General features: G+C 65.7%; 1 protein-coding gene across 29 annotated transcripts in view; it reads right to left on the reverse strand.

The window, feature by feature from the left end:
• Window positions 1-382: 382 nt before the first annotated feature.
• The window catches only part of KIF1A (kinesin family member 1A), an 86825-nt gene continuing 62741 nt past the window's right edge, over window positions 383-24466 (reverse strand). For 9 of the 29 annotated variants that reach the window (XM_037849175.1, XM_037849163.1, XM_037849160.1 and 6 more), the window contains 17 exons: window positions 23905-24013; window positions 23255-23321; window positions 23082-23166; window positions 20705-20810; window positions 17924-17950; window positions 11560-11583; window positions 9989-10103; window positions 8851-8984; window positions 7700-7761; window positions 7107-7252; window positions 6559-6759; window positions 6063-6140; window positions 5568-5692; window positions 4730-4882; window positions 4219-4411; window positions 3727-3845; window positions 383-3478 (listed from right to left, as the gene is read on the reverse strand). In XM_037849175.1, coding sequence (XP_037705103.1) covers window positions 3436-3478; window positions 3727-3845; window positions 4219-4411; window positions 4730-4882; window positions 5568-5692; window positions 6063-6140; window positions 6559-6759; window positions 7107-7252; window positions 7700-7761; window positions 8851-8984; window positions 9989-10103; window positions 11560-11583; window positions 17924-17950; window positions 20705-20810; window positions 23082-23166; window positions 23255-23321; window positions 23905-24013 — 1787 coding nt within the window. In that variant the 3' untranslated portion in view covers window positions 383-3435. The remainder of the gene's footprint in view (window positions 3479-3726; window positions 3846-4218; window positions 4412-4729; window positions 4883-5567; window positions 5693-6062; window positions 6141-6558; window positions 6760-7106; window positions 7253-7699; window positions 7762-8850; window positions 8985-9988; window positions 10104-11559; window positions 11584-17923; window positions 17951-20704; window positions 20811-23081; window positions 23167-23254; window positions 23322-23904; window positions 24014-24466) is intronic. The other 20 variants (XM_037849179.1, XM_037849181.1, XM_037849165.1 and 17 more) reach the window with 3 other exon arrangements.

The raw sequence follows: 24466 nt of genomic DNA on the forward strand, positions 1-24466 counted from the left end.
CATGCAGGTGGCCTTGCACCAGCAGTGCAGGAGGCTCTGAGAACTCCGGGGCCAGGCCCTCACCCCACAGCCCCAGACCCCAGAGGCTGCCCGGGAGACCCATGCAGAGCCTGGCGTGAGCCTGACATGCCCCTGCCAACATCCCGCACAGGGCACCTGGGGCAGGTTCAGATGGGAGTGTCCAGTTCCAGGACCAACCCTCCGGCCCCTTGCAAGGTCTCTCCCGCCTCCACACCACCCCCTGGGAGGAGCCAGTGCCCCCACACCTCACTGATGGGGTGGGCAGCTCTCCTCTGGACCTTACTGGACTCACTGGTGCCAGGGACTCTTTTTGGCCCCCCCACCAAACTGACGGTGCAGATAAAGCCACAGCCAGGCTTGCTGTTGCATAAGAGCCACGTTTATTTCCTCAGTGGACAGAGCCTTAGGGGCACACAGACAGTACGGGCACCTACAGCCTAACGCAGCGGGGGACTCGGGGAACTCGACTCGGACGTCAGGACGGGGGTACAGGGTGCGGGGCACACCCACAGCATCACGCATGTACATAGGCAGGGGTGCAGCCCCGCGCAGGTGGGGGCCGCGGGAGAACGCAGGACGGACGAGCCAGAGGGCGCGGGCCCCAGGGGCTTGCTTCCCGGGGTCCCTGAGAGCAGAGGCCCCCACCCTGCTCACGCCTGGAACATCGGTGACAGTCAGGGGCCCTGAAGCGCTGGCCCCTGTGGAGGGGACTGCGGGGGCTTGGTGGGGAGGGCCATTTGCTCTAGTGGTCCTGGGTGGGGTGTGTGTGGATGGGGTTGGTTGGAGGTTGGCATCTCTTGAGTGAGTCTCAGAGAGGGGCCTGGGGCTCAGGGCAGGGGAGAGTCAGCGCTGACCCCTTGGCACCACCAGAGCCCGAGGGGGCATCTGCCTGGAGCCCAGCACCCCCCGCCCAGGGCCACGGGGGACGGTGCTCACCCACCCCAGATGGGGGCCACTCCTCAACCACATGGGGCTCCAGCCAGGCAGTGTCACACATTCACACAAAAATGAGATGCACTCGGGGTGTCCTCACTTCCCCACTGAGCAGAATTAGCTTCCTTCAGACTGGCCCTCCCGTGTCACAGATGTGGAAACCGAGTCCCAGGGACGTCACTGAACCGCCTCAGCTAAACACCACCCACGAGCGGCCTTGGGCAGTAACTCCAGCTCCCAGCCTGCAGGTCTCTCCAGCCAGCACCCCTGGGGTTCCGGCTAACTCAGAAGCTCCCTGAGGAGCAGGCCTGGGAGGAAGCAAACAGGGGCCACGTGGGTCCCCCAGCTCCTAACCAACGTTAAGAAGGTGCTGGGTTGAAACACCACCATTGTGGGACCACCCATGGCGCAGAGACTTCGGAATCCAGGGTGACCCCCAGAACCCCTCGAGTGGGTCTCCCCCACCCCACCCTGACCGCGGGCTCCCTGCAGGCTGGCTGGCTGCAGACCCCGTGTCCTGTGGGGCAACTCCGGCCCGTGGCGCCGAGGCTTCAGGCTGGCTGACCTGAGCGGGCGCCGGGCCCCCTCTTCCTTCCCGGGAAGGGGTGCTCAGGGGCCACGGACTCTGAACAACGTGCTCTGCTGCTTCCTCCTCCCTAAGCCCCAGGCCCAGGCCAGTGCTTGTCCCCAGGGGCTCGCTGTCACCCCCGTTCTCTGCCTCCCAGGCTCCTCCCTCCAGGGAACCTCCCAACCAGCCGTTTCGTTTCCTTCCTGGACGTGCGCTGCCCCGGGGAGGTCCCCAAGGCCAGCTGCTGAGCGCTGCGCCCCACCCACACGGTCTCCAAAGACCCGATTTGTGCCGACGGGAGGTGTCACCAGTCCCACTGCAGGAAGAGAGTGCCCACCTGCGCCTGCTGCCCAGGGCACCCCAAAGGGCCGGACCCACCTTCCCAAGAGAAAACCCAGAGCCCAAAGGAGAGCCGGAAGCCGCCTCTGGACTCCTGAGCCCACAACCAGGTGTCCCATCACTCGGAAGCTGAGCCGACCCAGCCTCGGGGTCCAGAGCGGGAGGGTGTCTGCGCCTGTCGGGGGCCCGTGGGTGGCCAGGGCTGGGGGCCCTTAGAACCTCTGATTAGGGACAAACAGGCCCAGCCTAAGACAGGGATCCCGGGAGCAAGCGCTGCTGGGGTGGCCACCCTCCCTGTGCCGTGCCGGCTCTGCCCCGGGGGCGGGTGGGTGCACGGGAGCCGGAAACTCCAAACACTGGCCCCTCAAGGGCTCCCAGGACCCGGGGCTCTCTGACCAGGCCCTGGGTCTGGGGGCTCCCCGGGCCCTCCTGGGGTCTGCGAGGGGGTGGGTGAATACTGAGGGCTGGGGACCAGAGCGAGGGAAGTGACCTGGGTGACAGTGGGCTGCCTCCCTGCCCGACCAGGACCCCCCACTCCCTGCCCACCGGGTGGAATTTCCTCCTTTGGACGCGCACGCTCCTTCCTTGGGGCAGGGGCAGGTGGAAGATTTTTGTACGTGTGACAATGACAGGCTTCTCGGCAGCTACCCTGCGCGCACTGAGTCACCCCTTCCCCACCCCCAGCAGCTGACAGGCTGCACCCGAGACCCTCCAGCCCCGACCGTCTCCCTGCCACTGGGGGCTCTGGCCTCTGAACCCCACCTCCTTCCACCTGCTGCTGACTCCTGCTGAGCCCAGGCCCCGCCGGCCCTGCCCGGAGACGCTCCCGGCCGCCCTCCCCGCTTCCCCGGCGGCTGTGCAGGTGACAGCGGCCCAGCTCCCACCAGAAGCAGCGCACACCTTCTCCCGCGCTGCTCGGACCACCGGCGTCGGAGCCCCCCAGCCGCCCCCTCTCCCCGTGGTGAGGGTCTGCCCCGTGCGGCAGGGACCCGGGCAGCCGTGTTCTCGGGCACAGCCACGGGGCGGACACCGTGGGCAGCAGGTCCCGGCTCACCCCGACGCCTCCCACCCCCCGTGGTCTGTCCGGCTGCGGCCCCCACCCTGGCTTTCTCTAAGCGGCTTGGAAGAAGCGTGGTAACAAGGGGATCTTCCGGGTCCATGTGAAGGCATTAGAAATAAATACTTATAAATAGAACACGGTCACAGTTAGTTTCTGATGGGCTGCTTGGACACCACTAACTAAAGGTGCGTTAATTATAAGTCTATCTATCCTTAAAAAAATATGAGACTTGTGCCCTTGGCCTCCCAGGCACTCCCACTCTTTCTACCCAGAGCTTTAAAAAACGACACCCAGCGCAGCTTCTGCTGTGAGCACGGCCGGTCGTGTGGCTGTGGGGCCCCTGCCCAGAGGAGGGGTCCTCGGCTCGGGGCTCTGGGGCCACCCCGCGGGCATGCCTGGGAGGCGGAGACGGCCTCGGCTGTGCGGTGGGGGAAGGGCTGGGCAGTGGACGACACCATGGACAACGGGACGGGGAGGGGGTCCGGCCTGGTGGCCGCCAGCTGGGGGGCTCGGCTCAGACCCGCGTCTGGGCAGACCTCCTTCTGGAGAGCTTGGACCTGGGAGGGTGGGGAGAGGCGGGTCAGGCCGGGGGCTCACACGCCCACACTCACCCCCAACCCCGGATGCCGGCGGGAAGCTGCAGCCCCAACAGCTCCTGCGACCCCTCCGGCCCCAGGGGGGTTCCCGCCCCCTCTCAGTGTTACCCGGTGGGAGCAGCCCCGCCTCCCGGGCCCTCCCCTTTCCACCCCCGCGTGGGGGGCCCGCGGTTCTGCGGGCCCCGAGGGCAGGCCGAGCCCCCGCGTACCGAATGGTTCCTGCCAGGAGGGGGTTGAAGGCGTACAGCCAGTCGTGCATGTCCTTGTCGCTGCTCGCCTGCAGCAGGATCCCGCGGTGCTCCGTGCACACGGCGAACGTGTGGGGGGTCTGCCGGGGGAGGGGAGGCTGCTGGGGGCCCGGCCCGAAGGCCTGAGACGCGGCGCTGCTGTGCCCACCGCCGCCCGCCCTGGGCCACCCCTGCCCCCCGCGGGCAGAGACGCCCCCCACTCCCCACGCAGGGCCCGCAGGGAGAGGGGCCTGGGCTCCTGCGGCTTCCCGCAGCTCCGCGGACACCGCGCTGGCCCCGCCCCCGGGCACCACCCCCTCCAGGCCCCGCCCCCGGTACCACCCACCGGGGCCCGCCCCGCCCCTCCAGGCCCCGCCCCGGGCACCACCCACCGGGCCCCGCCCCTCCAGGCCCCGCCCCGGGCACCACCCACCGGGCCCCGCCCCTCCCCAGGCCCCGCCCCCCGCCCCTCACCGTGAGCATGGCCTGCTGGTCCTCGCTGTACTCCACCTGCGCGGTGGACAGGTTGAGGACAAACCTCTCCACGGCGTCCCTGTCGCTGTTGTACAGGTAGGCGTAGGGCCGCCGCACCACCACGAAGCGCTTGGCCCAGCCCGCCGTGTGCGGCTCCAGGAAGTGCAGGTAGCCCTTCTTGGAGACGATGGGGCTGCAGGGGTGGGCGGGGGGCTCTGCTCGCGGTGCCCTCCAGGACCGGCAGGCGGGGAGCCCCGGCCCCTCGCCCCCACCCCATCCCGAGCCGGGCTCCGCGCAGCCCCGGACCCAGCACAGGTAGAGGAAGCGTGGGCGGTGCTGAGCCACCCGGGACGCCGGGCAGGGTCCCAGCCAGTCCCGCGCCTCCGTGTCCACCGCTGCGAAATGGGGAGATTCAGGGAAGCTGAAGATGCCCCCCACCCAGCTGTCAGACCAGGCCCTCTGACCAAACCCGCCAACTAGAGGGTCCACGGGCTGCCGGGCCCCCACGCACCTGACGCGGACCTCCTGGATGTCGGGCACCAGCAGGCGCTGGGGCTCCTTGTCCGCCTCTGTGGCCCGGGCAGGGGAGGGGGGCTTCTTGGCTTCCACCTCGGGCAGGGGCTCAGGCTCTGGGCTGGCCGGCCGGGAGCAGGGCTGGGGGGTCCTGGACAGCAGAGGGAAGGCCTTGCATTCCTGCCAGGGGCTTCTTGCAGGGCCTGGGGTGCCATCTCCCCTGGGGTCCCCCCAGGGACCACGGCCCTTCCCCTTGGAGCCACAACATGGTGGAGCCCCCGGACCCCCAGGGCCCCCCACCCCCCTGCTTGTCCCAGGACCGTGCTGGACGAGGTGGGGAGGGGCCAACCAAGGGGCAGAGCACACTGTCTTCAAGTTGAACCAAAGGTGACCTGATGTCATGTGCTCAAGGGGTGTCAAGGCCACTGAGGCCACGGGCACCGGCCAGACACAGTGAGTGTACAGTTTCTGAGTCTGGGGGTGATCTTCTCCTATGGAGCCTATGAACACTGTCCCATGAAAAGTGGGTTATTTGGAGCCCATTTTTATTCACAAATGCAGGTTATGTGTGTCCTTTAGCAGGAGATGATCTCTGATGATAGGCAACACACCCATGGTGGGGGGGATGGTGCAGCCAAGGCGGGGCAGGGCAGACCCTGGCAGACCCTCCCACACCGTCCCCCCTCAGGGTGCACACCCCACCACCTCTCAGTACGGTGGCCGCCCTGAGACACTCGGGCATCCGTGCCCCACGTTCTCTGCACCGTCCCCTGAGCCGTGGTCACTGGGCAGCCCGTGGTGCTGGAAGCTTCCTCGCGGAGCCAGCGCCCACTCACCTCAGGTCAGTGGCATTGTACCGCCCCTCAACCAGAGAGGGGCAGGTGGAGGAGGGGGTGATCGTGGCCGCCCCGAGGGGGGACATGGACGGGTCCCGCAGCAGGGTGACAGACATCTCGGAGAGCTGCGGAAGGAGAGGGAAAGACTTTGGCGGGCATTGGGCGGTCTCCTGGCCCCGGGACCCTGCCCCTCCATGAGAACTGTGCCATCTTCCGTCCATTCCCCGACCCCCACCTCAGCTGCTCTGTGTCCCTCCAAACGTGCACGCCCACCACAGCCGGGGGCGGCGGCCTCAGCTGGAAAGAGGCCTTGAGGAAGAGGCAGTCGGGACAAGGCCTGACCCTCACGCCCCGGCTCCCCGCCCCGAGGTGCCCTCTGTGCACTGTGAGGGGCTCACAGCAAACCCCGCCCCCTGCCCCGGCCTCCACTTTCTCAGGACAGGAAGGCGGTTTTCTTGGCAGCCCGTGTGGGGCGCCTGGGGCCCCCCTGCCCACCTTGCTCTCGCTGGCGCTGACGCAGACGTGGCTGTGGCTGTACTCTCTGTTGAACGTGTGCGTGAGGAGGCGCAGGCACTGCGGGAGAGGCCGCGGTCAGGAAGCGAGATCCCAGGGCCCTGAGCACAGCTGGTCGGGGCGGGCAGCACCCCCAGCCCTCCGGGGACCTCACAGGTGGGCCTGGGGCCGGGTGGGGGAAGAGGATGGGGCCACACCTGTCGTGTAGGAGCCTTTCCAGTGACCACCTGGAAATGGGAGTGGTGAGCTCCCCGTCACAAGGTATTGGGGTGTGGGGTAGCTCATTGCCTGGGGAGGAGGCTGTAAAAGGCCCCAAACTTCCAATGTGGGGGCGGGGGGCAGTGGGCAAGAAGACGTTCTGGACCCCTCACCTCCTGGCCCTGGCGGCCCCGACCCCAGCTGCTGGGGTTGGTCAGGAGTGACCACAGCACTGTGAGGGGCACCCACCCTGGCCACACCGCCCGCCAGCCCAGCCCACCTTGACGGCCAGCTGCCGCTGCCTCTCGGTGGGCACCTCCAGGGGTGACGGGCGGCCCTCGGCCGAGAGCGGGGAGGAGGCGCCGGATGAGCTGCGGGAGTCGGAGTCCTCGCTGGAGATGGGGGACAGCACCTCGGGCCCCGGCCGCTGGGTGGTCTCCAGCTTCTCCCGCAGGAGCAGGTAGTGCCTCGTCTTCTCCACCTACCGACGAGCGCCCTGTTTACCCCGGGGCAGCGGCGAGGGCCATGGAGGTGGGGACACGGACCTCCCGGGGGTCTCCTGCCCCGAGGGACCAGGGAAGAGCCCCCCCCTCCTCTGGCCTCGTGGCCTTCAGGGGGAGAAACAGGAATGAAGGGGCCCCTCCCCGGGCCAGAGCCCCCCTCGGCCTGCAGGCTCACTGCAGAGCCGCAAACACGCTGCCCTCCTTCCCTCACGGCCTCGAGGCCACAGCAGGTGCCCGCGGGGAGCGGCTGGACGCAGACACCCCACTCCAGGTGCTGGGGCCCCGCCGAGGGGAGCCCTGGCCCCAGCCCGCAGCGGGGTCCCACCTCCTGCAGGAGACTCAGCTTCTCCAGCTCCCACTGGTGGTCCAGGATGAGGCTGTCGCTCCGGGGCCTCCAGCCCGCCAGGTTCTCCTCCCCGCGGACATAGGCCACCGACGTGTCCAGCACCCGCCGCCGGCGCCGCTGCATCCCTACGGCGGGACACCCCACGTCACGCACCCACCAGACGTGGCCGCAAGAACCAGAACTCACCCTCCCCACTCCAGCCCCCAGGGGCCTGTCCGGCTCCTGGGATGCTGACCCACTGGGGGTGGAGCGTGGGACCACCGACCCCACCTCAGGCACCCAGGCCCACCGAGACCTCAATCCACAGAATGTTCTCCAGGATGGCATTGAGGAGAGTTGCCAGACCCACAGCCAGGGGGCTCCGGAGGGGCCTGGGGGGCTGCAGGCCTGACCCCCCACCCAACATGGCCCCTCGCCCCGCAGCCCTTCAAACTCTCAGAGCCACCCGGAGCCACAGGGAGCCCCCAGACTTGTGTTTTGCAAGTGGGGGGTGCCCATCAGGGGAGCCTCATGCGGTTGCCCAGGCAGACCCCGCCCCAGGGGAGAGCCCCCCGACCCCCACCAGCGCCCACCTGGGCTGCCCGCGTCGGCCACGTGGCACAGGCTCAGCTCGTACACGCCCGTCACGCGGTTGCTGCAGGGGCAGAGGGTGGGACGAGCGTCACCCCAGGCAGGGGAAGGGGCCACGCGGGTGGCCAGGGACTGACTCTCCGTTCGCAGACCACGGCTGGTCAGAGCCCCAGCACACGGTGCACCCGACGGCCTCACCTCAGGGGAGGGCATGGGGTCCCCAAATAAAGGCGACGCTGGATGCCCGGGGGGCTGGGCTGGGACCCTCATGTGGGCCTCGGCCTTGCCCTGGCCTGGGGTGGGCAAGCCCGTCTCCAGTCCCCGGGGTCTGGCATCACAGTCCCTCCGGGCAGCAGGAGCCCCAGAGGTGCTGACCCCGCCGGAGGGCCCTCCTTTCTCAGGGACTGAGGACCCCATGAGGGCAGCCTGCCAGCCCCCCACGCAGACCCACTCACGGCCAGCCCTGGGGGCCACATCGCCTGCCCCACGCTCCTTCCTTCTGCGCCCTGGGAAGGTCTGACTCGGTGCGAGGGGCACCTCACTGGGCAGGACCACGGGGTGGGCAGCATCTGCAGGGGACCCTGCTGCCGGGGAGGGGCTCCCTGCTTGCATCCCACTTCTTCACTCCCCTTCCCCCGGAGAAGGCAGGAAGGGTTGGAGCCCAGGAAGGGGAGCTGGCCCTGGGGTGGCCCATCTGACTCCCCACCCAGAGGCATCTGCCCGGCTCACGCCCCGTGGGAGCCCCGTCCAAGTCCTTCTGGCCTATAGCCCCTCTCCCCCATTGATCCAGCTTCTTCCTCTGCGTGGGGGTGGGTGGTCCCGTGGCCCAGCTTCCCCTGGTCCCTGGGAGGAAGGCCATGTGCCATGGGGGTGCAGTGCAGCCCCCAGCTGCTCCAGGACGGGTCCCCTGGCCTCACCCCGCTGGCAGGCCCAGGGTCCCCTGCAAGCACCCACTCCTCTGCCAGCCCCGATACCCACCTGCCCCTTCCCACTGGGGCAGCCTGCACATGGGAGCGCCGGGGAGGCAGGGCAACAGGGCATCAGATGCCAGACTGAGCCCCGAGCCACTGCCCGGGCATGTGTGGCCTGGGCCTTGGAGTGACGAGGTGGCCAGACAGGGCAGCCCCCACCCCTGCTGCCTTGGGGGGCTCACCTCTCCGAGGCCCGCAGGCTCCCGCTGCCGAACAGGTTGCGGATGGAGCGTGAGGCGGGCAGCTTGGCGTCCCGGGAGTGGAAGACCATGCAGAAATCCTTGGAGATCACGGCCGGCTGGGTGCAGCCCTCCATCTGTCAGGCAGCGGAGATGAGGCTCGGCCAAGGGTCCCCCATGGGCCACTGTGCCCAGGCTCCACTGCCCAGTCCCACCTGCTAACCTCAGGGGACCCTGGGCTCACCGCACTGAACGGCAGCTCCCCGGCCTTCCCGGGGCCCCTGTGGGACAAAGCCGCTCCTCCCCGAGCCACCTCCTGCCCCGAAGGTCAGAGTGCAGGGGGCCCAGAGGGTCCCCAGACCCAAGCTCCTGCCCCTTGGGGCCTCAGCTGCCACGCCATAAAATCGGGGCGATGCGCAGGCACACAGGCTGGGGCGTTTGTGAAGGTGAGACGGGGTCTGCAGGGCACACACGCCTTAGCTGTAAAAGGCTGTGGACGACGGCTCGGAGCAGGACCGACTGCTAAGTGGTCCTCCTCCTGCCCTCCCGGAGTGTCCCAGGAGCCATGCTCAGGGAGCAGGTGGGCACCAAGTACTCGTCTAATCCCGTACCTGGTCAGCGTTCCCTCCGCCCGCCCTCCCCACCATCCATGACAGGGCCACACATTGTCCCCATTTGACAGGAGGAGGCCTGGGATCCAAGAAGAGGTGGCGTCCTCACAAATGCCCGACTGTGCTATCCTGCTGACTGCTGACCCCAAACCACCCTATCCCTCACCACTGTGCCCAACTAGAACTGTCCACCCTCCCAGCCCACACAGGCCACAGGCCCGAGGGGGTGTGGGGAGGAGAGGGAGGAGCTTCCCCCTTTCGTGTTCCCTGGGACCTAGATGCAATGTCTGGTGAAGCCGCAGCCACCTTGCAACCCTGTGGACAAAATCCATAGAGTAAGGATTGTGGAGTGGGGTAAATCTGAGCCTTGCTATTGAAAGCACATGGATTTATCCTAAGGACTTGCAAAGTCCCCCAAAAAGTGTGTGTTTGTGGCTGCCCTGGGCTAAACAGTGCCCTCATTTCCTCAGCCCCTCAGGCCTTTGGGTCCTGGTGATTTTTGTGGTGTGCCCTGGGCATAGGTTTCTTGCCTCAATGTAAGCAGAAAGAGTCATGTAGATTTTCTCTCGGTAAGGGGTGACCCGGTTCAGCAGGAGGGAGTTGTGCATGGAGCTGTCCCACGCAGCCTCGAACTGGTAAAAGGTCCTGAAAGGGAGCAAAGATGAGGTAGAAGACAATCGTGTGTGGGCCATGGTCAGCCAAGAGGGGCACATGCAGACAGACAGAGACAGACAGACAGAGCCAGGTGGGCAGCCCGCAAGGAGAGCTGCTGGAGTCCGGGGTCCAGAAGCCTGTGTGGCCGTGCCCAGCCTGGACGGGACCCCTTTACTCAGAACCGAGGGTGCTGGGGAGGGGCCTCCACCATGCCTCACCCCCAGGGTGGGCCCTGGAAGTTTCTCAGCCAGACGCGGGATGGATGCGAGTGGTTTTGCTCACTGGATGGATGGGAATGGTTTTGCCTGCAGCTCTGAGGCTGGAATGAGGGGCTGGAGAGAGAGAGGACAGACGGCAGGGGGAAGAGGGCAGGGGCGGCACGGAAGGGGTCCACGAAGATGCACGAGGAAGGGAAAGGCGGTGAAGGGAGAGGAGGGGTGTGGGAGGCAGGGCCGAGGTGGGGAGGGAGGGGCGGGGAGGGCCGGGCCCCCAGCCGCCTCGGTCTGAGTAAGGAGGCGACACCGCCGGCATCTCCGGGATCTGAAGGGAGCCCGGCCTGGGCTTGCCGAACCCCGCCATGGCCCATGGTCTCTGCCAACGTGAGGGGACAAGTGACCCCCCGTCAGGAAGGGCCCTTGGGGAGGATGCTTTGAGCGGAAACCAGGGCAGCCCGTCGCAGACCCCTGGGCCTCACCCAAGAGAGCGCTCGCGGCCAGCTCCGGGGAGACCGGGGGCTCCTGCCTGATCTTTAACCCAGGGAGAGCCGGGGCCCCAACCCCGCAGGGCAGCCCGGGCCCACCCTCAGCAGGGCCTCTAACGGAGGACAGTCCCCGGGCTCCTCGGACACACCAGGGCCTCTCCTCCGGGACGGGACCTCCCGACAGCAGCACACAGCAGCGCTCCTGAACTCAGGCCTTGGCCCGGCACTCGTTTTGAGGTGGAGAAGCAGCCTCCACCCGCCGTGCCCAGGACTGCTGGGCCCGGCACCACCACCCCTCGAGCTGTGCCCGGTTTCCTTCAAAGCATCCTCAGAAAGACACGGTTCAGACACGTCAACACAGAGCGGAGCACAGCCGCAGCCCCAACCCGGCCAGGCACCGTTGGGGGAGCTGGGCCCTGCGTGGGGGCGCCCTGAGGGGCAGCAGGGGCAGGTGCCCCCACAGGGCCGTGGCAGTGTTGGGACACGGACGGTGCCATCACTGCCCTGGCTACTCCACGGCCAGGCCAGGAGCCTGGGTGCCGGGCCTCAGGCACACCAGGACACAGAACTAAGCAGGGACAGTTGGACACACACCACTGGGAGACAGAGGTTCCAGAGGACAGGACGAGAGGAGAGCAGGAGGCCAGAGAATAGGCAAAGAGAGCAGGGAAGGTGGGGGGAGAAAGGAAATTTAAAAAGCCGGAGAGACACACCAAGCAAGTGCGGAAGAGAAAAGTGGCATTGTACCTAGTGTCATTTCCAAACGAAACGCTAAAGGCGAGGCAGCCAGGACACGCACACACACAGAAGAAATGAAAACGTCAGAACCAGCGTCGTTCGCACGGTGCCCAGGGACAAGCCAGCTAAGAAGGTGGGGCGGGTGTGGGGGGACGTGGCTGCTGCCCACCCGCCCCACGGGCCCCGAGACGCAGCCCACCCGGCTCTCGCTGGGCAGAGGCTGCCAAGCCTGCAGCCCTGGCACCCGTGGACACCCCTGTCCCCCACATCTGCAGGTGCCCCAGGAGGGCCCGTGGCCTCTTGCAGAGCAGGCATGCACGTGGCTGCACGCGCCAGGCCCCGGAGCCCTGGGGCAGGGAAGGGACCCGGCAGCTCCCCCAGCCTCCGCGAGCCCGAGACCCCTCTGCGGTGAGGACAGGAGCAGGGGACGGCGGGTCTGCTTGGGGTGAGGTGGGGCAGAGGGGGCCACTGGGACCCCACAAGGCATGCAGGGCATGACCTGAGGACCACCGACCCGTGCCTCCCGCCCCATTTGGCAGCTGAGACCCAGAGAGACCAAGAGGGAGCTCAAGGCACTGGCCACAGAGCATTCCAGAAGGTGGGCTGGGGAGGGCCGTGGGCCATGGAGGGGGCAGGGGCCTTCCTCAGGACCCGGGCCTGGCCCCCCCCACAGCCTGACCGCGCACCTCACCCTCACTACCCCACACACCCTTGGGTGTAAGTCCGAGGAGAACCATGGGGCCCAATGCTTTAGTACATGAGCCACCAGCACTGCCCAGGGACTGGTTGGAAATGCAGGTTTCTGGGCCCCACACAGACACTGAGGCACACACACCATTCGGGGCTGCACCTGGTCACCCGGTACAGGGCTGCACCAGCGGCTCAGCCACCCCAGCCTCCTGCAGACCCCCAGGGTCTGGCACATTCCATAGCTGTGGAAAAGGCCCGGAGGACAGACAAGACTCCCAGGCCCCCACAGCAGGCCTGGATCGTGGCCCAAGTGTCCACCCTCTCGCCTGCCCCTCTGTGCAGTGAAGCCCCTGCTGTGGAGACCACTCCTCACCCACCAACACGCTACTGCCCGGGGCCCCTTCTCCGCTGCCCCACCCAGTCCACTGAGCCCACATCTATGTGCCGTGCTCCTGACCACATGGTAAAGGGGTTGCTCCCACCACAGGGGGTCCCTGTCCCCTGGAGAAGATCCCTCGGGTTGCGGACCCCCCTCTGGTGCCCCTGGTCATATCTGGGGGCCTCCAGCCACATCCTGACCCCGGAAGGCATAGATGGGGGAGGGTCCTGGGTGAGGAGACCTCCGCGGGGGTGAGCTCTGGGTCCCCAGGAGACAGGGCCACCTGCCAGGACAAGGCGAGCATGATGCTCAGGTGAGCAACAACCAAGACGGAGATTCTGTTTCCCTTCCACGTTGGGAAAACAGAGAACACGTTGGAAAAGTTTTGTTGACAAAGAAAACTCCACATGCACCTCTTGTTGTCCAGATGTAGTCTTTCTCTGTCTAAGCTGAACTCAGCAACTTCATTAATTAACCTTCCCCCACGAGGGACGTGACTCCCAGGAATGAGTCTGGCCCTGGCGTTGAGGAATTGAGAATGCTTTCTTGACCAAAAAGGGGAAAAGAAAGGCAACAAAATAAAGTGTCAGTGGCTAAGAGATTTCAAATAGAATCGAGAGGCTCTCCTGGAGGTGACTAATGCAAGCTCCAGCGACAGTATGCTAAGTTCCAACCAACGTTAGTCCCCAAATACCTAGGCCCCTATCTGAGACTTTATAAAAGTTCCACTCACTAAGTGTATTTTTCAGAAACTTAAAACCTCTGGAATGTTCCTATGCCAGACAAGTCCCAAAACCCAGAGGCCACAGCCTCTTCAAGGACAACAACCAGCTGCAGCCTCTTCGCCATAACATCGACCCCCGTTTCAACAAGAACAAGTTAGGGTGGGCACTGCCCAGACATCCCCGAAGATTGAGCCAGTGATCAAACAAGAGGGAGGGGGAGCAACCGACAAGAGATGATTTATCAGAGAATTCTGAACACTGAAACACACAGATACTGCTTTTTAGTCTCTAGGGTATTAGAACAGCTAGAAGGAAATAAATTGTGGAATTGTAACCCCTCCCACACTTTGAAATTTGCTCTATAACAACTTGTTGAACCATACTTTGAAAATTATTACTTTTCTGTATAAATGTTGCATTTTACAATAAAAAAATCTTTAAAAAATAAAAGAAGAAGAAAGCTCCACACGTGCTGTGCCGTGTTTTGCACCCGGCTTCGGGCTCAGGAAGGACAGGTGACCACACGGGCCGGGGCCCGGCCTGGCTCCATCCCGGACGGGAGAGCGGGGCAGCCGTTTCTTTCCTGCATTTGCGGAATGGCAGCCCCGGGGTCCCCGTCCTCACGTAAAGGGCGGTGGGCAGGTGCCGGGCAGGCAGACTCCCTGGCTGCACTGCTGCCCGAGAAGCCCCGGGGGCCACAGGCCTCAGCCCTGCTTGGCCTCAGGGTGGGAACCGGCGCGATCGCACGGCGGCACCTGGTTGGCGCGGGACTTAGGGCACGGCTGCTGTAGGAGCCTCATCAAAGCGGGTTCAAGCAACGGCTATGTGGTTTTGGTGTCTGTTTCTTCTTAAAAGTGTCATAGCCGTCGGATCAAACAGGAAGGCAAGGTGGGTGGCCTGAGGTTTAGAAGCTGAAAATCAAAACCTGCGCTCAGACTTTAGCTAGAAGCCGTCCCCAGCTCCGGGGAGTGCGGTGTAGGAAAAAAGTGTTCCTTTGGGGGTGGCCTTGGTTCTCCCGGGAAGGTGCCATCAGGGTGGATTTCTGAGCCTCCAGGGTCACGGCCAGGGCAGCCCCTGCTCCCAGGAAGGTGAGCTTGGTGCATGACCACGCAGCCACTATCAGGGGAGTGGGCGTGAGCCCAGACCTGGGAATTCTTCCCACAGTGCCTTGGTGCAACGCTGGTGGGCAGCCGCACGCCCTCGGGCCAGGACGGGCAGGCGCGGAGGCATCTCTGGTGACCTCCCACAATGCTGGCATTTGCACCACGCAGGCCACAGCGGACAATGCATGCGCTGTCGGGGAGGCTGGGCCAGGGGCCCCCTGGAGCAGCACCCCCAGCCCTCCCTGCAGGGCCACTGCACCCTGTGCACCTACAGCCGGAGGTGTGGTCAGCCCGGTCCCCCTTTCCCAGCTGCTGGCCCCTGGAGGGCAGGTGTAGGCTCCCCGCCGACTGAGCCCTGCCCAGCACGCTGCCCTGGGCAGGAAATAAAGCCAGAAAGACCTGGCCCCCTCGGGAGCTCAGAGACCACTGGCCTGGGTGGGGGGGGGGGGTGGGATACGCAGTGGACGACGGGAGGGAGAGGTAAGGGCCGGGGAGGGTGGGTCTCTCACAGCTGAGAGGTGAGGACAGGGCGGGAGGAGTCGGGGAGGCCGCCTGGAGAGGTCAGCACCGCGGCTGGGTTCAGAGGCCGCCGGGGACTTGGACACAGGAGCCAGGACGGCGGGTGTGCCAGAGGGAAGTGCAGCACCACGGAGAAAGGGCGTGGCAGGGGGTGGGGACTGCAGCCCGAGATGGGGGCCCCAAGTCCCCCCGGCTGCAGGGACACACAGGCGCTCAGCAGCACGGGGCACGGCTCAGTCGGGACCCCTCACCCAGACGTGGTTTGCCCGGGCCCAGGAGCCGCCTCCCCGCCCCTCCTGCTCACAGTTCCTCTGTGCCTCCAGCTCAGCCAGGCCCAGCCTAAAGCACCCGCTCGGACACTGCCCTCCCTGCTCTCCCCACGCCCTGCCTGAGTGTCACCAGCCCCAGGCAGGGCGGGCCTCTCTGTCACGGCACAACCCAAGACCACACAGACCCTGCTCAAAGTTTTGCCAGGGAAATGAAAGAGTGAGGGAGTGAGGGAGTGAAGGAGTGAAGGAGTGAAGCAGTGAATGAATGAGGGAGGGGAAAAGTGAGTGAATGAGTCAGTGAGGGAGTGAAAAAGTGAGGGAGTGAGGGAGGGAATGAATGAGGAAGAGAATAAATGGGTGAGTGAATGAGTGAGTGAGGGAGTGAAAGAGTGAGGGAGTGAATGAGTGAGGGAGTGAGTGAATGAATGAGGGAGTGAGGGAGTGAATGAGTGAGGGAGTGAGTGAATGAATGAGGGAGTGAGGGAGTGAATGAGGGAGTGAAGTTGTGAACGAGTGAGGGGTGAATGCACGAGGCAGTGCACCGTGCGTGTGCCGGCGTTTACGCAGCCCCGTGCACACGATGGTGTGTGACGCTGGGCCTGCTCGGGTGCCTCTCTCCGTCCGGCCAACGGGCTCAAGTGGGGCTGCGACAGCAGCATCGTCCCTACCTGGAGGCTCCCCACACGGGGCCTGTGCTGGAGCTTTCCAGGGTCACCCTGTTTACTCCTCAGGAGGACCCGAGTCAGGGCCATCCGTATCCCGCTCTCGGGGAAAGGAAAGCACGGCTCTGTGGGTTCGGCCCCCTGCCCACGTACACCACCAGCTCCAGGCCTCCAGCCCTGCTGCACCTGCCCCCCACCTCCCCCTGGTCCCCTGGCCACTCCACCCCGGGGGCCCCTGCCCCACAGAACGGGACCTCTGGAAAGGAGACTCAAGACTGAGCCTGGGGGCTCTCACCACAGCCCCTTTCCCCATCAGGACTGGGGCCACCCGCTCGGGGGCAGGCTGAGGACCAGCCGGGAGGGAGGCCCTGCCGACGGGGAAACAGCTCCTTCCCACACCTGGAGCCACGGGCCCGTCCTGCCGGAGGATTTCCTTTGCCTGCTGCTCCCAGAGCCTTCCTGGAGGCGGCGTGTGTGTGACGGGTGAGTCCCGACCACCCAGGCACCCCCTCGGACACACTGGGCTCCTTGGAAACTAAGAACCAGGCAAACGTCACAGAAGCTCTAGCAGAACCCACATTTGCTTCCCCCTGATACCAGCTGGATATTAGGGCCTGGAAATTTTCATGCGCCAAGGAAACAGCCCCTGAATTAGGGGCCTCTCCAGAGGCTGGACCTGAGCAGGTAAGCTCCCTGACCTTGGAGGGATAGGAGAACAGGGAGACCATCTGAGCAAGCTGCAGGACCGTCCGGCTCACCACCTCCTCCAGGAAGCCCTCGCTGACTGCCCAGAGAGGAAGACCCTACTCTGGCCCCACCTGGCTGCCCACAGCTCCACTGCAGAGCCCCCTTAACAAGCCCGATTTTACCCCAGTGTGGGGGGCTGAGGGCAGGGTCTCTCACCCACCCGGCCCAGTGCCCCCAGAGCTAGCCCAGATCCTGAGCTGTAGCGGCCTGAGGAAAAGATCTGTTCGTCGAAACAGACCAGGACAGCGGCTTCGCTGCCCTGTGGGAGCTCCTGGCCCCGGTGGCCGGTTGGCGACACTTCCCTGGTTGCACCCACAGTGACGGTCTCTCCTGACCCCCCACAGCACGACCTGAGGAAGTCCTGGCTGTGTCCACCCGCCCTGACGCCGGGTCCGGGGAGGATGCGCACGTCCCCCAGGTGCCGGAAGGCCTTCTGGTGCCATGTGTGAGGACACGGTTCATCGCCCCAGAAAAGCTGACCCACAAAACCACAGCCCCAAATCCTACGGGGACCTCGGGGCCACGGCCTTGACCCTGCGCTCAGAACAGGCTGCAGCTTCACTGGCAGCACCGCCCCGGGGAGGGGAGCTCGTCCCTCCGGGGCCCCCGACCCCTCTCCCCTGCCCAGGACGGTGCCTCCGGGTAGGCTGAGCACCGTCCCCCAACAGGGGACCACAGGGCCCCAGGACTTCGCTGCCCACCTATGTCCCCAGACCTGGCCAGGCGAGGGGCTCGCACGCAGGCTGGGTGTGGAGAGCTCGGGGGTCTCCCTGCCAGTGGCCCCGGCCGCCCCCTCCCCATGCGCTGCACTGGGGGTCGCTGCTCTATGTGCTCCGGCCCCTCCCCCTTTTCTCTTTCACCTTGCAGGGTGGGGGTCCGCACGAGGCAGAGCAGGCAGGGGCAGCGTGGACCCCCAGGCCAGCATGCAGGGGACAGCCCGCTCCGGCCAGGGGGGCTCAGCACAGCGGGGGGCGCGGGAGGCAGCCAGGCCGCAGAGGACAGGAACTACTAAAGCAGCGAAACCAAGAGTGGGGGGCAGAGGGGGCTCAGCCACGAGGATGGGTGGGGGAGCAATAAAAGAAAACAACCAAAATATATTCCAGGGAAACAAAAATAAAGATGATGGGAGAAACACGAGTGAAAAAGTGAGCGTGTTTATGAGTAACCCAGGAGGCCGGAAATTAAATGCAACTTTCAGGGCCGTGGGGGCAGGGAGGGGGCGCTTGGGGAGCGGGGAGGAGAGAAGAGACCGAAATGAAACCAGGGAGACAAATGATACCTAGGCATGTCCGAATCAAGAAACTGCCTGCAAAACACAAACGGTCACAGTTAGTGGGGGCGCAGGGCCGGGGGAGCGGCAGGCTGCGGCAGCGGGAGGGGCAGCGGCAGGGAGAAGCTGGGGGCCCGGCTGCCCTTGGCCAAGAGGCCGGCTCCGAGCTGGGGGTGGCTGCAAAGCGGGGCGCCTCTGAGTGAGGCAGGAAGGCTGAGGCGAAGTGTAGGGGCAGCCTGAGGCCCCACTCATCCTCCGAGCAGCCCGGGCAGCCGCGGGGTTTGGAGGATGTGGCCTGGCCACAGCCATTACCCAGGACAGTGGGTGCCTCTGTGGGCCCCGAGGGGAGGGACCCGCTGGCCCTGGGCAGCCAAGCCACCGACCAGCGCCTGCCTCTGGCTGCAGGTGCCGGGGCCCCCGAGACTTTTCTGGGCAGGGCTGGGGTGGCACCAGCATGGGGGGTGATGGGGTCAAGCAAGGACCAAAGCAGCCACAGGCAGGGTCTACGGCCCCGTTTCTGGGTGCACCAGCCTCTGCCCTTGGGCAGGGGGCCAGGACTCCAGAGCTACCCCACGGGCCAGCCTAGTTGTCCCAGCCCCCAGGGAGCAGGAGAGAAGCCCCTTCAGTGACAGGATCCAGGGCCAAGACCAGGGCTTCTGGGGCCCCTAGGAGCAGGGACGGATCTGTTGAGCCAAACCCCACTGGCCTGGGGCCCGGGCACCCACCTGCCCCTTCCCAGTTACCCTCCTGCCTGAGGCACCCCCAGGGCTCCCCACAGCAGCCTCACTGGCCGGGAAGGATGGGAAACCCCCGTGGGCCTCAGCGCCAGAGACGGGTGGGGGGAGGTCCAGGAGGCACCCCTCACCCCCACACCCCTTCTTTTAGGCCCTGCTACTCCCTTTCTGCCCCCGGAAGCCATGAATTGCTAGGGCAAAGGAAGGTCAGAGGTCAGAGGGAAGGCTGGGGTCATCTCCCAGACTCCAAAGCATTGCTTGGCAGACAGACCCCCTGCCCTGGGTGGGGCACAGGCCCTCTGTCTGGGCTCCTGCCCCCCGTGGCCCCCGTTCCTGCCAGCAGCCCCGTGCAGATAGGCTCCCCGCCTTCTGCACGGCTCCCCAGGGCACCTTCCCATGGGTGGGAGAAGCCAGGCCAGAGGATGCAGCCCCCAGGCCCCCTCACACAGAGCTCAGCCCAGCGTCCACTTCCTGCTTCCATGCTCCCAGATGAGACCCTCTGCCTGCCTGTGAGTGGGACACCCCTCACCCCACAGCACCCCAACTCCTCTACCCTCTGGAGACAGAAACAGGGCACAGTCCTCCTGGAAGTTCCCTGCTCTGCCCCCCGCCCCCCACTGCTCTGTGCCCCCCCAAAGCTGCCCGTAATACTCTGGTCCCGAGGGACCGCGTCTCCAGGGCTCCAAGGCCCACTTCACCCCCGGGGCCAGGAGGAAGCATGATGGTTTGTCCTGTTCGGACACAGGAGTTGGAGCAGCAGGAGGAGGCCCCCCCGCACCCCTCCCAGGGCACATCTCCTCCTGGACCCAGCCCCCTCCCCTGTTCAGGAAGCCTCCGCACCCCCTCCAAGCACACCGGGACCCCAGAGACGCTTTCCTCACAAGCCCTGCCACCAGGAAGCCCACAGAGAGACAGGCACCCACAGCCCGAGCTCCCAGGTCAGGCCGAGCCCCCGGGGAGCAGCCAGGGGCGGACCCAGAGCCCCTCCTCGCCTCCCCCCAGATCGGGAAAGCCGGCTTCTCGGACACGGTAAAGCCCAGCGGGACGTCCCACCCCGGAAGGCGCCCCTCGGCGGCCGAGAGCCTGCCCCGCGTCTGGACACGGCAGCCTGCCCTTCGGGGGACCCCTGCCCAGCAGTCAGCTTTGTGGGGTGGGGGCCGTGGTCCGCAAGCCCCACTTCTTGCGCATCCCACCGACCCGGGCAAACCCGTCCAGAACCGCCCGAGCCCGGCGGGGGCTGCAGAGGATGCTCTCCCGGGCCCAACACCCTGCCCACCCCCAGGCGCGGCTGAGCTGGGACCCCCAGGCCATAGCCCGCAGCTGTGAGGATCCCGACCACCCCGCAGTCAGGAAGGAAAAGCCCAGTGACGAGGAGCATGCGCCAAGCGGTGGCCACGCTGCCAGCCCCGGCCGCAGGGTGGGCGGCGCTCCGGAAGGCGGGCCACGCCCCTCGGAACTGCCTCTCGGACCCGGCCCCACGACCCCAACCTGCCCGAGCCAGTAGGACCGTCCACGGCAGAACGGCCCTTGGGAACGCAGCCTGTGCGTGCACCCAGCACCCCAGGCCACCCAGCCACCCCCAAACACTGAGGACGGGACCTGAGCCCATCCACCCAGCAGCTCCCACCCGTGGACACCACGTGAGTGCGTGGACATGAGCATGTGGATGGATGAGTGCACGGACAGGTGAGTGTGTGGAGGGGGGAGCGTGTGGACAGGTGCATGGGCAGGTGAGTATGTGGACAGGTGAGCACATGGACAAGTGCGTGGACAGGTGAGTGCATGCACAAGTGAGTGTGTGAGCAGCTGAGTGTGTGGACAGATGTCGTGTGGATGAGCTGAGGGGCTGCAAGTTCTCCCCCCTCCCGGTTTCTCACGTGCATTCAGGTGTGAGAAAAGGATGTCGGGAAAGCTCTGGGGCTTGGACATGTCGTGTGTGCCTGACCTCACACGGCTGGGCTGGCCGAGGGTCTGGGGGGCTGGAACATGCCTGGGCAGGAAGGCAGGGACCCCTGGCCCAGGCCCAGCTCCAGGGTTTGGGGTGCAGAGCCCTCACCTGTCGTCCTGGGCGGGGCAGACATATCCAGACGAGAGAACGTTGAGGGACAGGATATTGGGATCAATGAGAGACTCGTCAGTTTCTGGGGTGTTTCGGATGCGACCTGTGGGGAAGGCAAGGGGTGCATGTCACTGCCCACTGCTCTGCGGTGGGAGCGTGGAACCCCACGTCCGCAGCAGGGAGGCGACCCCTGGGGCCCAGGGGCCAGCTGGAAGAGACCACCCCAAGGCCTCGGCAGCTCTGCTCGCCCACCCTCCTTCCCCAGGGTTGAGCGCTGAGTCTCGCAGCCAAAGCTGTTTTCTCTCCATCTCCCAAGATGCCAGCAGCCAGCCCCCCCTGCACTGGCCCTCCAACTGGTGGGGAAGGCGATCGTAGCAAGATGAGACAAGAAAACCTTCCCTTTTCTCTTTCTAGTTATACGATCAGAAACACAACTCTGTGCCGTGAAAACTCTCCTTGCTAAAATTGATTGTTGTGTATGCACAACCGTGTGATGATACCGTGAGCTGTCGTTCGCATACTTAGGATGAATCGCATGGTATGTGAGTGTCTCTCAATAAAACTGCATTTAAAAAAAAACTCTCCTTGCAAGAGGAAGCCCCAACAGAATTGTCTCACGAGACCCTCAGACTCGGGGCGCAGCCATCTGGGAAGGAAATGCCAGCCTCTGCGGTCAGTGCCCTGGGGCTCCACTCAGGGGCTCGCCCTGGAAGTGAGAGCAGCGCTGACCTCTCCGTCCACCCAAAAGAGCGAGCGAGGGGCCCTGCTCCCCTTCTCCCGCGTGCACAGAGAGGTAATAACATCCAGGACAAGAGGAGACACTGGCTCCCATGACCCGGGGACTGCCTGCCCCACATCCCGGAACCTTCCTGACTCTGAGCCGTGCCCGGTGCAGGCTCCTGCAAGGGGACCGACCGTTCTCCAAGCCCGGGCCCTGCAGGACTAGGCCGGGCGTAAGGGGTCCCATGGCTGGAAGTGGGCAGGGGGTGGAAGGCCCAGGGCCGGCTGCTGGGGAGGGGCTCAAGCGCAGGGGAGCCCTCTCTCACTGCTCTCTCACTGCTGAGCTGGACACAGGGGCCAGGCCTGCCTGACCCACCCTGTGGAGTCCCCGGTCAGGGAAGAGACAGTGGCCGGGAGAGTGGGGCAGGCGGGGGGCTCCTGGACCTGGGGTCCTGCAGGCTGTTTCCACAGCTCCAGCCCCTCCCCAGCCTGGAGGGTCCCACCCACCCACAGCTCCGGGCCTCCCCCGCCGCCCCCAGCCAGAATCCCCAGTGGCCCTCAGAGGTGCAGGGGAGCGTCTGGTCCCTTCTGCTCGCCCTCCCGTCATGTGTCCACTTCATAGGCCCCCAACCCCGAGGGCCTTGTCACCCTGGGGCTTCACAGGGGAGTCTGCGAACAATGAGCTCAGGGCACTGGGGAGCCAGAAGAGAGCAGGGAGCCCCCCACCCCGAAACAGACCCGGCTGTGCGGTGAGTCGCATCAGTCACCAGTCTGCTTTGGTTTAGGAAGCCCAGAGGAATGGAACCCCAACAGGCTGGCCTTGGGGTTGGCCCCAGGTTCTCCCCAAATACCTTTACATAGCAGCCCCCACTCCACACGTGCACAGGGGCACAGACAGATCCTCGCTCTCATCTGTGTTTCTGGATGGGGGCGGCCCACTGGGGCGGAAAGGAGGGCGGGACCCCAGGCCTCGGATGCTGCAGGCAGAGGCGCCTGAGGGGTGGGCTGGCCCAGGCAGCTGGGGAGAGGTGATGGCCCCCCAGAGGGCCCCGTGCTGCGGGAACTGGCCTCTCCCGTCCCCCGGGGGCAGGCACACCCTGAGGGGGTCCTTGGTCAGCCCGCCGTGCCCTGAACCCTGTCAGCTGTGCGTTTGCTTCCTGTTTCCCTTTAGTGGACCCACACGTTTCAGTGTCCCGGCCACAGCTGGACTCAAGGAGGTGGCGCGTGTGACAGCAGGTGTGGACATCTAACGTCAGAGCGTCAGTCCTCGCACCCCAGGACCTCCCTGGCCAGGGTCCTGCTTTGGCGGATGGGTCTCCCCGTCAGCCCTGCTATGGCTCCCTCCAATGCCCCAAATGCCAAGGCCTTGCTCCCAGGGGATGCCTGTCAACTCAGGGGGCGCCTGGGGGCCCTATGTGGCCTTGGGCCAGGCACCCACTCCCATGGACAACTGTACTAGTTAAAAAGGGAAGAGAGATGGTGGAGCTTAGCACGAGACACGTTTCTGGTAGAACCAAGAGTTCAAAACGTCCAAGATCCTCAGTGATTAAACAGCAACTTGGGGCAGGCTCCCATCCTCGGGTGAGGGGTGGAGGAACAGAGAGGCTATGCGCTCAGCCAAGGTCACACAGCCCCGCCCCCGGCCCCCACTCACCCACGACCAGCTCTCGCACTTCCTTCCAGCGGATGTGGCTGCCCGTCTCGTGCAGCAGCGTCACGGTTATGCGTCTCTGGATTCCCTGCGGGCGCCAGGAGGGAGGACAGTCAGATAGGCCCGGGGGCCACGCGGCTGCGGGGCTCGGGACGGGCAGGGCAGGGGGGTCCCACCTGGTGCAGCAGGAAGGTCCCCATGCAGGGCATGCCACCTCGGTGGTCCACCACGGCGGGGATGTAGCTGTCAGAGAGAGATGCGTGAGGGGCAGGCCACAGCCCGCCTCCCTCCCCACCCTGCAGGACAAGGCGAGGGCCAGGAGGGTAGCCGCTGCCTCGGGCAAAGATGGGGGGCACCCAGAGTCGCCTTCAGCCCACCAGCCCCACAGGACACCACTCTGGGAAGGTCCAATGGGGTTCCTGGCAGCAGCCCCCAGCCAGCCTCCTGCTCCCCTTTGCCCCGATGATGCACAGCCCCCAGCCACAGCCCCCTGCCCCCTGCTCGGGCCCTGGAGGGGCACACAGGGCAAGGCCCAAATTCCCCTCCACCCCGGGGCCCTGCCGCCTGCCACCAGCTCCTCGCAGCCCCTCGTTCACTCACTCCGGCCCCGCCCAGGGCTCCGGCTTCCCCCCGCCCCGCTGTTCCCCATGTCAGCTCCTCAAGGGCAGGTTTTGTCTCTCTGGGCCCCCAGCACCACTGGCACTGGCAGCTCAGTGCACGTTCTCTCCTCCTCTCCCCCTCCCCCACCACAACCCCTGGGGACCCCCAGCCGGTTCCCACCCCCCCCCCCCACCAGGTAACCCCCGAGGCGGCCGAGCCCACTCACTCGCCGTTGGCCTCCAGCTCGCAGATCTCGAAGTAGACGAGCAGCTCGTACTTGCAGCGGCAGGGCCCGGGGCTGGGCCGCGTCAGCGTGCTGAGCTTGGTGGCGGGCACTGCGGAGGGACGGCGGTGACCCAGGCTCCCTCTCTACCCACACCCCGGGAGACGCTGCCCCCGCCCCAGGAACAGCCCTGGGCAGTCAGGCCAGGGGACAGGAGGATCCTCCCGCGCCCTCCCGCCCCAGGTGGGGGAGTGTGGCCAGTGCACCTCGGCACCATCCCGAAGAGGCTGTCGGACACGGCCGGAGCCGCCACGAACCCTGCCCAGGGACCCCACCTCTCGCCACCTCTGTCCTCCAGGCCCCACCCCAGGGGACCCATAACTGTGGGTCAGAACGTCCCCCTGCGGATTCGGGGACACTGAGGAAGACGGGAACTTTGCAAACCAGGTGTCCACCCCCCACCCCTCGCCAGACATGAGGTGCAGACACGGCAGGTGGGTCGTCAGGCCTGGGGCGCTGGGGGCTGTTCTCACACAGCGTCCTCAGGCTGCGCAACAAACCTCAC

The sequence above is a fragment of the Choloepus didactylus genome, chromosome 9, assembly GCF_015220235.1.
Source record: "Choloepus didactylus isolate mChoDid1 chromosome 9, mChoDid1.pri, whole genome shotgun sequence".
NCBI classification, from domain to species: domain Eukaryota; kingdom Metazoa; phylum Chordata; class Mammalia; order Pilosa; family Megalonychidae; genus Choloepus; species Choloepus didactylus.